Source organism: Corapipo altera, unplaced genomic scaffold (assembly GCF_003945725.1).
Source record: "Corapipo altera isolate COAL_440 unplaced genomic scaffold, ASM394572v1 23, whole genome shotgun sequence".
NCBI classification, from domain to species: Eukaryota; Metazoa; Chordata; class Aves; order Passeriformes; family Pipridae; genus Corapipo; species Corapipo altera.
Genome location: NW_020884878.1, coordinates 4,663,318 through 4,681,098, shown reverse-complemented (window position 1 = coordinate 4,681,098; position 17,781 = coordinate 4,663,318). Strand labels below are relative to the sequence as shown.

The 17,781-nt window shown below is 40.0% G+C and overlaps 1 protein-coding gene across 1 annotated transcript in view; it reads left to right on the top strand.

Annotated features, from left to right (window-relative positions):
• Window positions 1-17,781, top strand: part of KIF26A (kinesin family member 26A) — a 102,337-nt gene that overhangs the window by 60,176 nt on the left and 24,380 nt on the right. Inside the window, exon 6 of the mRNA XM_027638197.1 lies at window positions 11,929-12,112. Within this exon, the coding sequence (XP_027493998.1) occupies window positions 11,929-12,112 (184 nt within the window). The remainder of the gene's footprint in view (window positions 1-11,928; window positions 12,113-17,781) is intronic.

Here is a 17,781-nt window from a genome sequence, read left to right as displayed (position 1 = left end):
GATCTACAGATGAAGTGGAGCATCCAGCTGTTTCGAGAGTCAGCCAGATACATAATTAGATACATAATTATTCTTTGTCCCTTAATGACCCCCCCTACTCTGGACTTAGAAGGCTGGAGCAGCCCAATCCCTGTGGTGTCCTCCCCACTGCACGGGGCTGGAGAGAGGGATGCCCTCCTGTCCCCTTTCTCCCCTCTGCATGGAGCTGGAAAGAGCAAGAAAGCCCTCATGCAGATGTGCAAATGGAGAGGGAGCGGGTGTCACCAAAGGGCTTGCCTTGTCTTGCCGGTGCCATGCCGTGGCTGCTGGAATGTGGTTGCTAGAGAGCAAACATGACCCGCACGTAGCACAGCACTATGTGGGGACAGGGGACGGGGTAGGGTGTGAGGCATTGTGCAGTATCTTGTATCATCTCAGGGCAGCTTAAGCTTTCCTAGTTGCTGTGGCAGCATAATACTGCCTGTAATTAAGGACAAACAAAGAGTGCATGCTTTAGGTATATCCCGTTTCATGTTAGCCTGTAAGGAGGATAAATTAGGAGATAAGCCTGAATTTAGTAGTCTTTGTCCTTGGGAACACAAATGACTCTCAGGACAGCATGTTTAGCTGCGGAACATCGTTACTGCTAATACAGCATCGTACATTTACACAGGGTGTTATCAGTGTACGGTGAACCAGGCCCCCCCGCTATGGAAAGCTCATCTATGATGGCTGAGAGATTGACTGGGCAAACAGAGATGAGGCACAGAGCTGTAGTTCAGCAAAGGGAGGACGTAAAGAAATTGGAGTAGCTGAGAGGAGAGGGAAGGTAGTGTTTGGATGTCAGCACTGCTGAGTTAGAACACTACTGAAAGCGTGAAAAATGTCCCAAAGGCTAAGAGATCTGCGATCGGGATATGCCTATTGATTTCGAGGGGACAGGCACTGAGTGATCAGCCAAGGTGGAGAGCACATGGTGACGATTTGAGAGAGCCTCAGAGGGAACTGGGTGGTGAGCAGATGAACCAGCACTGGGCATCTGTGAGTCATTGCCTTGGAAGATGAAGCTCCCCATATAGAGTATTAAGGATCATGGTGTATGAACCAAGGAGAGATGATGCAAGGCATCAATGTCAGGGACATGTTTGGAAGGAGAAGCCTCACTTGGATAGCATAGGCTGTAGGACTTGTGGCTGAACAGGTTGGGCAGGAGATGACAGAGTGAAAAAAGGAGGGAACCTGCTGCCGAACAGATTGGCAGGAAATATGAAAAGGAGGAAACAGTGAAAGATGGGAAAAATGGATCTAATAATGTGGGAACCTCATGATTAGGTCAGGATTTTGGAGAGGATGTTCTAGGTCTTTATTCCGGGTTGATAGCAAAAGCAGAATTGGGGCACAACAAAGCATTTGCAATGTTTCCTGCTGACTGAATACCCTAAAGATCTTTAGCATGTGAAGCCACCTCTAAGGAGGACAGATTTTTGTCAGCTCTGAGTGCCTTGATGGATGATAATACAAGAAGTTCTGGAGTACCAGAGGCAGCCCCTCCAGATGTGATGACTTTTTGAGCTCCTGTCGGTGGTTCAGTACAGATGGCGGTTGCAGTGGTTGGGTCTTGGATTAGCTCTATATTCTGAGATGTCCTTGATGCCCATGAGGAAGAGCAAAGAAGAATAATTTGAAACAGATGTGTCCACAAGTATGCCAGAGGGGAGACTTCAACGCTACCCAAGTTTGAATTTATTTGTGCCGGTAAATGGTGGTCAGTGGATTTTAAACTAGGGAAAAGTCTGCATGACTCCAGTCAAATACTTCAGATATTTCTTCTTACTTTGTCCTCTCTTGGATCTTCTGCTTGCCTGGACTTAATATTTTCTCCCTTAATTTTAGGATTTTTTTTTATATGATCCTTTCTATATTTTCTCCTTCCTCCCTAGCTGAACCCACTCGATCATTCTGTTTTCCTGACTGTATGGAATCTCGCTGTTGTCTGGCTACCAGAGTCTCTCTTTCCGTTTGGCTTTTTCCCTTCTTTCTGCCCTTCCTAGCTTGTCAAGAGGAGTACTTCTCCTGCCTCCTCCTCACCCCAGCCTTCCCAGTCTGCCTGCTTTTTTGGTTCCTGGACTCCTGAACACCAGCGCTTGCTCTGACTCCGTTATTTGGGGCTTCTCAGCTTGGCAGCAGTGGCAGCTGCACTGGTGGTTTTGCTGCAGTGGGAATGGAGCATTCCATAGGTAAATGGAATAATAATGGTTACTTTCCTCTGGGGATGTACTTTGACAGTTTGCACCTGTTTTATAACTTTATTAGTGACTTTCAGACTCTTCTAGTAACATATTTAACTATTTTAATATGTTGTTAAGAGAGACAGACTTAGCATGTGAAATAGTTAAACCAGACTGATAGTTTATTGAGAATTTAGTTTTCATGGCTAACTTGCAGTCAATCTAACACTAAGTTTATGATGTGCACGATGTGGTTTGCAGGGCAGATGGACTTTGAAGTGACACTTTCTCTATTCTGAGCAACATTGCTTTGCTTTCTTGTGCTTGTGGCAAAATAAAACATCCCACATTATCATTTATAACAAAAATGAAATGTCAAGCCAAAATAATGCACTAGCACTATAACTGCAGTGCTTGATCAACTGCAGGATTACTCTGAAGATACTTTTAAATTCTCTATGAAATATCATTGCATTTTGGCTTTCTAAAATTTCCTTCATCTTTCCTGCTGGAGGATGGAAGATGTTTCTTTTGGCAGGACATTTCAAACAGCTTAGCCAGTACCTCGCTTAACATCAGTATAGTGCTGCTCTTGGGGTTGCTTTCTGCTTTGCTGGGCTTTTTGTGTCCACAGTGGTGGAGCTCACTTACTAAGAAGCACTGCCCTATAGAGTTTTTACTATGAGGAAATGACTCAATGGAAGTTAATCAGCATAAAATGAATCTAATCTAAATGTTATTAGTGAAGCTTGTTGGAGTTCAGGGCAAGCTTCAGAATATCTTTTGATACTGTGTCTCAGCAGGTCTTCAGGAGCCGCTAATTTCTACTGAAATTTGAAGTTATCATCTTTGGGTCAGAAATAGTCAAATCTCTCCATCCTCAGTGAAGGAAGAACATGCATCTCAAATTTTTCTGTTAAGTGCTATTTTAAATGGTGCTGTAATTTCAGCCCATTATACCTCTGAGAAATATCGCTTCAGTACTGATGTCAGTTAAATAAATCATAGAAACCCTGGGTTTAGAAGCCCATGTACCCCTCTTCTGTTTAAAAATAGTCATTGTGTGGGCACGTGACTCCTGTACTTGGGTGATTTCCCCTGCATCATTTAGTGCTGTCGGTGACCATTTAACTCACTAACAGTACGAATAAGTAAATGCCCCCCTGAGAAGTTATTTGCTTGGCAGTATAGGTGTCAAGACTTTGACTAAGCATCTGAAATAAAACCCAGCTGAAGTGGGAATGGATCCTCTGTGGATTTTTCTAGATGTGCAATAAAATATGGAACTGAGGGAGCTGAAATTGATGAGAAAGGTTTGCCTGTGGGCATGGCGTGTTGGGGCAAAGGAAGGTAACCTGAAAATATAACTCACCCCACAGCTTTTAAGGTAAAGGAGGCATTACAGTCACAGATGCTCACTTTTATTCAGACTGGTATATGCAATCAGGAATGTGAAAATAGTGAATTTTCCCCCCTTTTAGTCCTCCTCTTTCCTGTCAGATACTTGTCTGAATATAGTGCTTCAGATGAACCCTTTTTAGTGATGTCATGTATTTTCTCTCTCATCTTTTCCACTTACAAGTGCATCTATTTCTTCCCTGGAGCAACCTGAATGAGTAGAATGCTTTTGCTTTTCATAGCAGATTGTTTTTGATGAATAGCATGGAGTGTAATATCTTTTGTAACAAAAAAAAATTATTGGCTTCTTTCTGTGCACCAGGAGCTGATACTACAGAGCAAAATTTTAAGTGATCTATTTAAGTGGTTACTTTAATAATGAAAGGCTAGTTAACACCATTGCTTAAATTTCATTACTTTGTAGCTTTAAAAATGTCTTTACTACTTTTTCTTGACAGAATACAAATGAGGCTAGAATTCTGTTTTGCTCAACCTGACTGTTTCATGAGTCTGTGTCTTGCTGGCAAATAAGTCCAACGTTTTTTGCCTAAGGAGTGTGCTTAGATTGATGTGGTTCTGCCTGCTTTAGCTCAGTTAGGTCATGAAACAGAGCTGGGAAATACTGCTGGCATTCAGGTAGCTGTATTTTCACTACATAGCTATGCAGTGTGTAGCCTGGGAACTGACATATTTCTATATTAGGTGTTGACAGTCTTGCTTACTTAAAGATTAACCTACACAGGTTTTCAGCAGTTTGTCATATGGTACAATTGTAAACAGTGAGTGTGGAAGTGCAGCAATATGTTCGTCTGCTCTTGCTTTGTTTAACATCATTAGTGAAAAGAGCTGGAAATGGTATGTGGCAGGCTGCGGTGACTAGCTGTTATTCTGGTGAGTGTATGTGTATAAATATAAAAGTCAATTCATGAATGCTGGTCCTGGCTGCTAAAGCAATGTTCTTTGGCCAGAAAAGCATCTTAAATCTACGATCTGAAGAGAATAAGGAGCTGACGTCACCCATGACAATTTTGTAGCAGCAACCTCGGAAACCGCTGGTTTGGGAGAGCAGAAGAAATGGCTGGAGTGTAACTATCAGTGCTTGTGAGGATCTGCCCTTTGGTGTTTCTCAAACCTGGGGAAAAATTACAGAGAAGCATAGAGAAAACTCGTCCTTGAATTCCTGTATGAATATTACTTGAATGCTTGAAGATGGGCTTGATTGGTTGCTTCTGCTAAATTAATAATGTGCAGTTGAGAGGAGGGATCACTCTTGGTTCTGTATGGCGTGAAGAAGCTCTTCTGATTTCAGGGTACCCAGCTGGTTTGTTTTAACTTGTCATCTTCTAGAGGTCTCTTTGAGATTATCCCAAAGTGGCTTTGCCTGGCTTTTCTCTATGGTGCCTACATTTAGGTGATGCTTGATTATTTCTCACTGATACAAGAAGCCCTGATTCCATACTGTATGAAGCTATGAATACAGTAGGGGGAGAACAACAAGGATAGTCAGAAATCAAGGAAACCTGACCTGTGAGGAAAGGTTGGAAGGATTAGAACATTAGAAAAGACTGGGATATGGTAATGGCTTTCATACAGGTAACAGCTTCTGCAGGAGAAGGAAATAAGCTTCTCTGCATGTCTGCTGGTGAGGTGGGGGGAAGATAAAGAATGAGAGACATGAGATGTGAATTTTCTAAGAGTAAGACTAGTTAGAAACTGGAATTGATTGCCTCAGGAGGCTGTGGACTTGCTTTCACTGGAGGTTTCTAAGAATAAGTTGGAGAAATATTTATTGGATGGTATTAGGTAAAGTTCATCCTACCCTTTAGCATTGGGAAAGTGTAGATAACCTCTTAAAATCTCTTCTGGACTCATCTTCTTCCAGCTATGAGAAGATGCTTTTCCTAATAAATAGCTGATTTTTATTTCTACCTTGTGGATTTTAATAAGAGACAGTAGGAGGAAAAGTAAGAGGTCAAAGTGAAATCCAAGCCCAGATTGCAAGCTTATGCTATATGCAAGAGGCAAAGCATGAACCTAGTCTTGTATTGGAGATACTTTCTTTTATAATGCTGGCGTGGTAACATCCCCACAACGTTAAAATGTGGTTTGACATTTTGGAATGTTTCAGAATAAAGTTTCTATTGAAACTTTATTACCATCACCCATTATAAAAGTGCCATTGTTTGAGGCTGTGCATTGTGATCCAGATGAACTGATTATTTATTGAGGAAGTTGAACCACGGAAATAAGGAACATTAATTGTTTGTTCTTCCTGGCAGTGCTTCTCAGCAACATTGCTGGGACAGCTAAGCAAACAAAGGTTTGGTGCTGTACTTGTGTAGTGGTACTAAGTGGGGAAAGCCTTTATATCCTCCTGGAGCTATATATGCATCCCAGGAACCTCTATGCTGGTTCTAGGGGGAAGAAGAGACCACAACCTCAAAGTTTTATGTGTATTTTAGAAGTGGTTTCTTGAGCAAAATTTACTGTAGAAATGCAGATGGTGCCTATCCTTTCCAAACCTTCATGACAGATTCCGACATTCCCAGTTTTCTCTTTAAAAATGTCTTTTTCTAAATCACATTTTATTTTCCGCATTGCATGCTGTTAGTGGAAACTGATTTTTAATTTTGCTTGGGGTTTTGGATAGCAACTGCACTTTTTCATTGTACTACCTTTTTTAGTTTTAGAACCACAAATCAAACAGTAATAGGGATAAGAATAATAATAATGCCTACCAAGTGTATTCTGTGAGTTGCGGAAGGCTTGGGACAGAGTGCTGGAGGGTGTATTGTAGGACATCCGTCTATTTATTATCTGTATTGATGAGTAATTAAGGAAACAATAACTGGAACTGCAGATATGATGATAGGCTGTGACTTTCCCACTGCTTTCTTTAGGGCTGGTTTGCAGTGGGAAAAGCTTGGGATATTGCTTATGGGAGGTGATTGATGCCTTGTTGGAACTGGGACAGTTCAGGAAAGCTTTGCTTTAAAGTAGACTGATTCTCAGTGTAAACCTGCGTCTACAATCTTGCAAACTTTGTAGAGGGTTCAGAATCAGGTTAAAAGTCACTTCCATGATGTCTGTCAAGGTCAAACCAAAAGTCTTGAGTAAGCATTCTCTTGAGTAAACTCTGAATGTCAGGCTATTTAAGGCCTGGACTGTACACTTTGGCCTTGACTCTTTCAGTGTAGCCCTTAAGCATTCTCACAATATGAATAATGATTGTGATCTCTGAAAGATAAGACTGGCTAATAACACTAAAACTGTTAATATGTAATGAGTCATGCTGAAATGAACGTGCAGAAGTTTTCTTTTATTTTTCTTGTCTGTGGATGTTAGTAATGGGAAGCAGGACTCCCAGTTCTCTTTCTGACTTGTGGCAGTTTGTCCATAAACCCATGGTGTCGATTAAGTCCTCTGCATTTATCTCACTTGACCCATTTCTAGTATGCATCCCAGAACATATTTCACATCCCTCTTCCTTCTGAAGCTTAATAAATTCCACAGTGTTAAGCAAAAATTTTGTAATTTTGCATAGTTATAAAAGTTTCAAATCTAGTTTTCTTTTTTTTTTTTTTTGTGGAGAAATTATACCCAGAAGGAATGCTTAAGGGATTTAAACTGTGCTGTTTACTTTCACAGCTATAATGTGCAGAACGTGTGCAGTGAGTGTAAGCTAGAAGCAGCTTGCTGTACATCAGACTATCTGAAATGTCATGCTAACTACACAGGCAGAATTTAAAATAAAAAATAGTATGGTTCTTTCAATGAGCAGGCTTTGTAGAGGCTGTTGTTGCACAGTCTTGTTCCCTAGATGCTAAACATTATGTAATTGATCTGGCCATAGTTTTCCTCACTGGTCTCATCCATGCATGGCAGAAAAACTAGTAATCTGTAAATTGTGTGGGGTAAGGAGACTGTCCCTTGTCATTTGATATTTGAGTGCCCCTGCATGGGCCATATATTAGTTTTATTTTCTACTGTGACACATAGCTATGAGGAAAGAACTCTCCAGAGCGTCTTAAAAGACATCTTCTATTAAAGAGGGAAAGAGTTAAGCAAAATGCAGACAGTAGATCTCACAGCTGGAGGTAAAAGTAATATACATGGATGTCTCTCATGCTTTAATTGGAAGAGAAGCTTAGGAGTATGGAGGTTAGTTTCCCTTGCGAGAATGTTTTGTAGAAGAGTGCTTGTGAAGGCTGAATGGGGAAAGCAAAGCTGGGTGGAAAGTGCATAACTGTGACAAAGCTGTGACAAAATGCTTTGCAAATGCCTGGAAAAACAAATGACTGTAATGCTTAAGTTTTGCATAGTATTCTCTACAGGTCATAATTTTTCCTGTGAGGAAACAGAAGTTGATGTTGAAGAAGGTCAGACAGCCCAGCGTAGTGCTGAAGATGTATGTGAGGGCTTTCTGTGCAAGATTAAATTTGAGAAAAAGAAGCAAATCAGGCAATAGGCATGGCACCCAATTAGGCTCCTACAGAAAGTGATCTGGTACGAGCCCGAATTCTGTCTATCTGGTGCTAGGCAAAAAGGGCCCAGTTTAGGAGAGCCTTGCCTGCCCTGTCTCCATGGAACAAATTCCTCCTGAGAAAAGGAATGCTGGAGAAAAGACACAACTGGAAACTTAGGTATAGATTCAGTAATGGGTTGTTGGATAAGGACTGCAGAAAACCCAGCACTCTGGAGTGTTTCAGGATTGGTTTCATGTAAATACATTCTCTAATGAATTTTTCTGAAGTAAGGAGGTTTGTGGAGTTGGATTTTGTTTTAAATTATTTGGTCCCCTGTCCAGACCAGCTTGGCCTATTTTTTGGCCTAATGAGTACTTGGCTGGGATGCCAAGTATATTGTTGGTTCTGCAAGAAGTTCATAAGGATTGATGAGTCCTTATGCTGTGCTCTTTGCCTGGGCAAGTCCAGGAGCCCAAGCAAAGCATATGAAGGCTGCTGCCCAATTGGCTTTTTGTTAAAGAACTGACTGTGCTTTTTATGGGGGCTGAGGATGACAATTACTTGAATTCATATTCAGAGTGCATGGCTTGATAGTGATGTTTTATCTAAATCAGCCTATTCTTTCCATTAGATCCTTAACCTTTCCCAAAACAACAAATAAAACCAAACCCCGCAAGCTGTTTGAAACTGCTGGTACAAGATATCTGTGATGTTCCAGCTCCAGAAACAACCTTGTTTTAATGTGAGGCAAAGTCATTCTTGCATTCAGACACAAAGAGGTCGTAATTAAGCTTTGTGCTCTGTTACCTGACAAGAGATGATTTTTAAGTGTGAGCCACATACATCATTATTAGTGCTATTGGCCTGTTGCCCATCAAAGCACCGATTATTTTCTACAACAGCTACTCCAGTTCCTCTCCTTTTAGTTTCCTGTTATCTCACATGGACATCAGCAGTCCCTTTGCCAAATTTCTTCGTAAAACTGTGGCACTCCAGACTCATAGGAAGAGGATTTATCAGCACTACAGCAGTTAATTGCTTTAGCTAGCAAATGACATTGTCCTTTGAACAGTGGAGATGCAGAAAGGTGGCGAATATTGTCAAAACCAAACCACTTTGAAAGTTGTTCTGTCTTGGTGTGGAAGTTCAGAGAACTAGTACTGGATTCAGTATCCTAGGTCTACTTATCAAAATGTCCCAGAAATGTGCTACTGAGGTATTTTGAGAGATTCTGTACTTCTAAAAAGTGGAATTTCTCTTGATTTATTTGTATGCTTTGCTTAGCTAGGCCTGTTTGGGTGCAGTTACTCCTTGAGTGTTAGTGCTTAGTTGGCTGCTTGAATACACAATTCCTGAGTAAATTTGTCCTTTGTATCTCATTCTCTTTCATGTATGTTTCCCAGAGGAGCTCCTTTAGCCAGATCTGTTGCAGGAGTAATTATTTCATCAGGATTTAATGTATAGCTTGATTGCGCTTTGAAGACATTCTCTTGAGGAGTTTTTATAATTTCAACAAGGGATCATAGCATGTAAACAAGAAAATAAACATTATCTTTCATATTAATCAACAAGATGATTAAATAATAATCACAATTGTTAATTGGTACTTGGAGATAGAGGCTAATGACTGTTTTGAGTTCCACAGTGGCAGTACCACCAGGTAGAGACTCTTTCCTGCACAGTAAAGCTGTATATAATTTAGGAAGCATTACAGTTTTAATGTGCAGCTGCAACCACTGTGAAGTTGTGCAACTGTGTGCCTGGTGTCCTATTTCAGGCATATGTTTTCATACCGAATGAAGTATTAGCAAGGGGATTTGAGATTTAGGCAGTTAAATCAGTTCTCATTGCCACCAACCCGCCAAAGTTCTGTATAAACCCATGCTTGTGGTATTTTTCTTCACTGTGGGATCCAGTTCCTGCTGGTTTCAGGATGCAGTCGGAGTCAAAAGCTGCTTCTTTCCTCAGAGGCAAAAGTCCAGTTTGCTCCTCAAAAGACAGTGGCTTCAGGCTCCCTCTGAGTTTGGAACTAGAGCCTCATTTTTTCATCATACGAATCTTTGTCTTTTTCTAAATGGTGCAGTGTTTATAGAGGGAAAAGGGAGCATGTAGGGGGGCCGCAACTGGAAGTTGAAGTAAAAAGGTTTATAACACACAAGTTTGGGAATATAGAACATAGGACTGGGAATTTTGGAGATCTGTATTGAGAGTCCTGCCCTTAGTGCTGACTAGCTGTCTAATGTTTACGCAAATGTGGCATTTTGCTCCTCAGATACAATCAGTTCTTTGTATTGTTACTCATTTGAAGCCAGTAGCGCTGCTAGAAGAAACTGTGCAGCCCTTCTTCTCTTGGTGTTTGGTTTTGCTTCTAACCTACCATAAATATAAGAAAAGGAAGAGTTTTTATCTCTGATCAGCTTACTAAACTGACTTAGCCTGACACTGACTGACAAGAAGATTCGGGGCAAGGTTAGAGTTCTAGATTTACCCTTAATATGTTATGACAGCAAAGCAGTGACTTAGTTTCTCCATGTCTGTTGCTTATAATACTTCACAGATGCTAGTGCCAGTTTGATTTCACTGAAAAGTACTTGGAGATCTTGGGCTGAAAGACATGATGAAAATATAAAGTAGTCATTGTATAAAGATACTTTTGGCCATCACATATTTATAAACTAATATGTTCAAAGTGACAAGCTGTTTTGTTGCAAGCATGGACCAGAATAGGGATTTGTCCCCAGAAGACCTATTGGCATCAGTAGCATGGTCTTGAGTTGTCCACAGGTGCTGGCAGCGGAACACTTTGCAATTTTGCAAATTTTGAACATTTTACAATTGTTCAAAGTAATGTTAAAAAATAACATGTTGGATGCTTTTACTATACTTATTTGTGAGTGGACTACTATCTACTGACAGCCTCAGGGTCAGATCACACATGTGTTATTTGGGTGGTAAAGTTCTCCTTGACTTTGACAGAGCTGAGATTTCATTCTCACTGCCACTCTCAGATGCCCAGCATGTGCTTGCTAACACATTTTTATTCTACTTAAATCTGCAGGGTGATTTTTTTTTTCCATGTGGGTTTTGATGTAGACTCGAGTTTCTGTTGTTGTTTCTTGCTATATTGTTCAGTGTTGCTGATGGGAAATAACAGAAAAAACTGATTATATTCCTATTTTTATTCACAGGGAAGAATGTTACAATTTTAATTGTATGTTCTAATTTTTCCTCCTTCATCTTTTATGTTTTGAATTTCTACATTTCAAAAGCAGCATCATTATCATTCAGCACATTAAAGCATGTCTTTTTAATAGCTTTCCATTTTAATGTGAAAGAATGGAATTGGGGAGGAAAAACCAATCTGTCTTGAAGGAAATTTTCTGTTATCTAAGGATTTTCTGTGCAGCCAACAGGAGAGGATCTTGAGCTTGGCTGACTTGGAGTGTTATTCTCTGCCTTGAGTAACTTGTAGAGTACAAAGAACCATTTTCATAATGTTATCACCAACAAAGTCCATCTGGTTCTGCCAGTGACAAGGGGATTATTTCAGTTTTTTATTATGTCAGTGAGATGTTAGCTTTTTAGGATTCAGATGTTAGCTGTTGGGGGAAAGAAGGGAAAGTTAGATAATAATTGAAACTGTTGGTGGAGAAGTTAACTGAATATTTTGCCAGTAATTTTCCTACCCATATTTCCTTCTATTGGCATCCTGATGGTTTATCCTTATGAAATCAGATTAGAATGCAATGACTTGATTTGTTAAGCAGGCAGTGATGACAATGAGCATCTGTTTGTCTGGTCCAGATTCCCATTAACACCTAGTAACATTGTCCTTTCTTGCTATTACTTTTATACAGAGCAGCACAGAAGCTTAACCTGTCTTCGAAGAGAAAGAAATACCATCCGCCCCTGCCACACACACACGACTTCTCTATTTATGCTACTAACTTTAGTGGCATCCTGCAGCTCTGTCCTCCCCCAGCACCACCATGCCTTCTGAGAGCTGTGTCCAAAATCAAGGACAACCCTGGCATTGGAAAGGTAACTTTGGATTTCAATTTTTTAAAACAGCTTTCTAGACAAATTTTAATGGGACTGGAAGCTTTCAGCCTAGAACAGAGCTGGGTAGGCTCAAGGAAAGGGTCTTGGGATAGAGAGATAGCCACATCCTTTTGAATGTTCCTGTTATCTCCTGTTGACTTGGTGAAGAGTTGGCAGGCTCAGGGCAGATCCAGTGCTGGAGCGCAGGCTTCCTTGAAGCCAGTTAACATCACTGACAACAGTATTGGCAAAGGTTGTTTTGCCCTTCCTTCTGTTAAAGTAAGAGACAAAATTTCCTTTGATGTTATTGGTCCTAAACCAATGCACACACAGGCTTTGCCTGTGGAAGAAATAGTCTCTGCATTGCCAGCAAGGCTCAGCCACTGGTGCTGGTGCTGTCTGTCTGCTGAGATTAAGGAGATACATTGAGGGGGCTTTGTTTCCCTCTGTTTTGCATGTCATTGTAAAGCAAGAGTAGGCAAATGGAGTAGCAGGAGAGAAATATACGTTTCACCAGCTTAGGAAATGAGGCACCTTTTGAAATGGAAAAATTTGTGCTAATTTTATCTAAAATTAATTAAAATAGAAGCCAATTACTTAGAGCTTTATTCATATTTATAACTGTTTAATCACCCACACAGCAGAGTCTGAACAGTTATTTACATAGGCTACAAGAGATCAGTGTTTGAAGATAGAATTGAAGTATGTAATGTGCATAGGAGAACTAAAATATGCACCTAGAGTAACTATACAAATCAGCATTAACAGAAAGAGACTGTCAGCTTAAACACCTACAGCTGACACTTGCTCACAGTAAATATTCTGCATTTCCTAACTCAGTGAATTTGTGCTGAATGGAAAACAAAGCAATAGTTTTGGCTGTTTTAAGCGGGTGGAAACTCACAGACGAAAATGTGGTTTCTTCTCCTTTTTTTCCAGTGTCTTAGAAAAGAGGAGAAAGTATTACATGGTGAAATACAGAAAACCTGACACAGTAATTTAGAGGTTCCCAGGTGGATGAGGTTTTGCTAAGGAATACCCTTTCTATGTGTGTGTTTTTAACAGATCCGTTTGTTGTGCCTGCCTTTTTTCTGAGACTTAGTACTTGTCCATGGCACAATAACAGGGAGCATGGCATTTCTGAGGCACGTTCTCTTAGGAAGACCTTTAAGTGTGATTGTATATCCTTGTGCCTACGGCTCAATAAAACTGTCTTTGCACCTCATTGCACCTGTGTGCCTCCAGCTATGTCTAGCCAAGAAACTTCAGCCTTTGTACTATGCTTTGAGGGTGGCTGGTGGAGCTTCCCAGCAAGACCTGTACTTTATGGACAGCTCTGGTTTATCTGGTGTCTTAAACAAGATTCAAAAGTCTGATATAGATCAAATGCATTATCCCAGATAGCAGGAGATTATATGCCTTGAGTCATGTGCTCTACCTACTTTCTTCATTAGTGAGTAGAGCAGAGAGCTTTCCAAAGGAAGAGCTCTACCAAAATGCTAAGGAGTATGGTAGGACCTTGAGCAAATCAGCTGTGGAAGCTTCTCTTTCAGCACAGGATATATATCTGTAGTATGCTGGAAATGTGGGTGGCATTCCTCCCCTGCCTGGCACATTACAACAAGAATTTCCAGAGTTTATGGGTCAGTGAGTTACTATTGACCCTCAAAATGTCTGTTGTTTAGCTCTTAGCTGAAAACATTAAAAACATAGAATCATAGCATATCCTGAGTTGGACAGGACCTACAAGGATCATTGAGTATTGAAGATACTGTTTGTTTGGGCCCAGGATTTCAACTGAGCCCTTTGGTTCTTACAGTTAAAACCTAGACCATCCAAATGGTGATGTGGTGTGCTAGTTCCTAGTTTTAATAGTCCTCAAAAAACAAAGTAACTAGGCATCTTCTCTGATCCAGTTTGATATGCAATACCTATTAAATGTCTCAACCCATTCCTCTTTTGCAACATCACAAATATCAGTGCTGGCCCATAAAAAAAGCCCTCCAGCAATATGGCTTTTTGTAAAAATTATGAGTCAGCACAAATGAAATCTCATGTGTCCAAATTCCTAGAACTTGTGGTCAAAGGAACAGTGTCACTTCTCTATAGGTGTACTTCAGTAGTAAAAACTCATAGTTTCACCTTTTCTGAGCAATGCCAAACAGCTTTTGATAGCATTTAGCTCACTATGCATTAGCACTCTGCATTATTTCCTCTTCATCAACTTCTACTGATCAAGATTTACTCAGCTGGTGTCTCATGATGAGGGTGATGGGAATAAAGTAATCACTTTTATTCCTCACTGCCTTAAGTATCATAGCAATTGAGAGAACAATCAGTAAACACTGGCAGTTGTGCTGTGATCCTCTGTTAACTTGTCTTTCTTCTAACAGCTTTTTACTTTACACTCCTCCTGATTATCATTTTCCTCAGGGTTTTTTTGCAGCCTGTCCAGTGATGAGTATAAAATACACATAGGGGACAGAATCAGTGATGAATTATGGAGTCACTTTTTCCTACCACAGCATCTGTGGCTCATGCTGTCCTTGGTTTATGTGATCATTTCCATGTCAGCCGTGTCCCTCACCCAACTATTACTGTGTAGTTACAGTGGGTTAAGCAGCTGGTGGGGCAGCTTTTTCCTCCCTCACCTCTGAGGAGAGAAAGTTGTGCAAGAATGATGAATAGAAGTAACAAACTGGAAACCTATGAAGTGCCCAAGATGCTTCAGTGAGAGCAATGTGGCAAACTGAAGAGATAAATGATATGCCAACTGTACCAAAATACCATTTATTGTAAGTGATTAAGGCCTGAATACTACAGCAATTAATTATTATCTGTACTGACACATTCTTAGTAGTCTCATTTCTTTTGTAAATCTGCTGGAAACTTAAAGTGCACATTGAAACATTTACAATGGCAAATATGAATGGCTTTCTGTATGGTCCCTGCAGTGGTAATTCTTAATATTTTGTCACCCCAGGGATACTCAAGGTTGTATTTTAGCTGGTATTCAATATGCTGTAAGAGACACAGGAACATACTGTGGAAAATGTGAGGGCCAAAAGTAGAACAAGGTGTCCAGAGGGAATCTAGAAGTATAGTGTCATAAGGCTGACTTTGAGACCAGGTATCCAGGCAAAGTGGTTGAAACAACAATAAAGATAAAAATTAGCAGGCAGAGATTATTGCCATATAGGAGGGATCAGTTGTTGAAGCTTTTGCAGATGGAGCACATACATTAGCATTTTGTGGAAGAGTCAGTGAGCATTAGAATAGGGTTGGTCTGATTTATAGGGTGTATTTGGATTATGTAAAAGCTTTTTGACAAGTGCCTTGACCTAAGTTTCTTAAAAAACTCTAATTTGTCATGTATTGTCTAGTGGTTTGATAATGGTAGGAAATGAGGGTAGATTTCACACTGAAGCAAAGTTAGCAGTGTTGTAATATGGAAATCCATCCTGTTTGGTGTCACCTCTATTAAATAGTTTGGGTGAAGTGGTGAAGCTGTGTATTCACAGCAGCCAAAACTAAAACTGACTGTGAAGATTTGGAAAATGATGTCACGACACTGAAGTTGCTGGGTGAGTAAGGAGGCAGATGGATTTTCATATTGATTAGTACAGGGTAATGTACACAAGAAAGCAGCTCTGACTATGCATGCACAGACAGTAAGCTGTGAGGAAATCAGACATGACCAGAACCCATCTTAACAGCCAACGTGGAAGCTACAGCATTAGTTTGTTATCAACCTGAGCTTCTAAAGAAATGCTTTACTGGCTGTTCAGAAGGCAAAAAGATTAAGCATTGTTAGTTTTAGGTGGTGTCTAACAATATGTGATATAAATACATGTTCCTCCTCAGGCTCATAATGTTTAAATTACAGCCACTCATTGATATTTTTTTCCTGTACTCGCCTTCTTCCTTGAGGTGATATCTTTAAAGAAGTTTGAGAGGATGGTAACAAGAAACATAAAGATGTCCCCTCCTCTATCATGTATTTATCTCCAAATTACCTTCTTAGAGGAGAGGCACTACTGTGACTGAGTGAGGGAAGGGCTGGGTCCTCAGACTCCAGCATGCAGAAGCAGCAGTGGAGCATATTTCACTGCTGGCTTAGACCTTGACCCCAGTCAACCTAAACCTTTGGAAAAAAGACCTCACCAAACAAATTAACATCTGTACTTAGAATTTTATCTTCCTTATCCTTACTTGATATACACTTTCAAAGCTGTCCTACTGTGACTATTGGCTTATCATGCAAAAAACTCCCTTTGGCAAAAGCACTGACTCAATAGTGAGCTGAAGGCATTAAGCCCTTTTCATTGGTTTCAAAGTTAAACACAGAAATAAGAGTTATTCTGAATTGGGTGATGGGACAGTTGAATCTAAGGAACTGTTTGAAGGCAGCATCTGGATTATTTTGTGTTCTTCTGTGGTGTCTATAACTGGACAGGTCCTGCCACTAGTTGTGGGACCTTTTCTTGAACTTCTCAGCCCAACAGGCATTTGGGGAAAGGAAGAGGCTTGAATTCTTACTTTTCATAAGCTGCATGACTACAGCAAAGGCAGTTACTGTGCATTGCGAGAACTGCTGGACGAGACAGGATGTGGAGAGATCTCGATGGCCAGTTCTTGCGCTTGAACTCAGTTATTGATTATTTTAGCCCAACATCTAAATTTATTCCTAATCTCACATCATCATCTCCATGTGTATCATGCAGTTCTGCTGCGGTTAAATTGCTATATGGCTTTTATGTTTGAATGCACTTGTTATTAGAGACCTACTTCAGCAGAGAGCCTGTGTGTATCTTTTACAATTTGAATTTATAATTTCTCACTGTTTCAAGTGCTCTTCTGGAAGGTGGAAAATAAATATCTTATTAATTTCTTTTACATTTCAGAAATACTAATTTTTCCCATTATAATATTTTCAGCAGCTGTATGTGGACTTGCCCCGTGATATAAATCTTTAATTAAACCTTTTGTTAATTTTCTTTACTAATACTGCAAAATGTTATACACTCTAACAGGTGCTTGTAGGGATTGTCGATATTCAACAATACCAAGCAGGGAAAAGTTAAAAAAAAAAAAAAATAGAATGGTAGGTCTGTCTGTGGCCTGTGTTTCATGTAATCAACAGTGTTCAAACTCTTGCACAAAGGAGAATCCCACTACCAATGCAAACTGGATGCTGAAAGGAATTTTGCTCACTACTGATAAATGTTACATAGTAAAATTCATACCTTTCTCTTGAATGTGCCAAAAGCATCAGAGTCCAAATCATTTAGCTGAATCCTACTTAAAAGGCAATGATCCAGTGCAGTATGATTCTTGTAACTGAATCATTTTTGTGGTCTCTCTGGGTGTTATTAAATTTAATGTCAGAATAGTAGGAAAGACGTCTGAAAGCCATTTAATATTGTCACTGGAAAGAAGTTAGATTATGCTCAATCTCTGACATTAATGTGCTACTTAAGATAATTTATCATATTGTGGTATTAAAAAAGGCATCCTTTTTACAGTGGCTGCTGCATAGCATTCTAATGTGCTATTTTTCTTTAGCATGGTAGGAAACCTTTTTCATGCAAAATGTTTTTTTTTTTCTGGGGTTCTATTCAGCTCATTCTTTATAATACTGCATCACTTACAACAGCAACTTTAAGTGC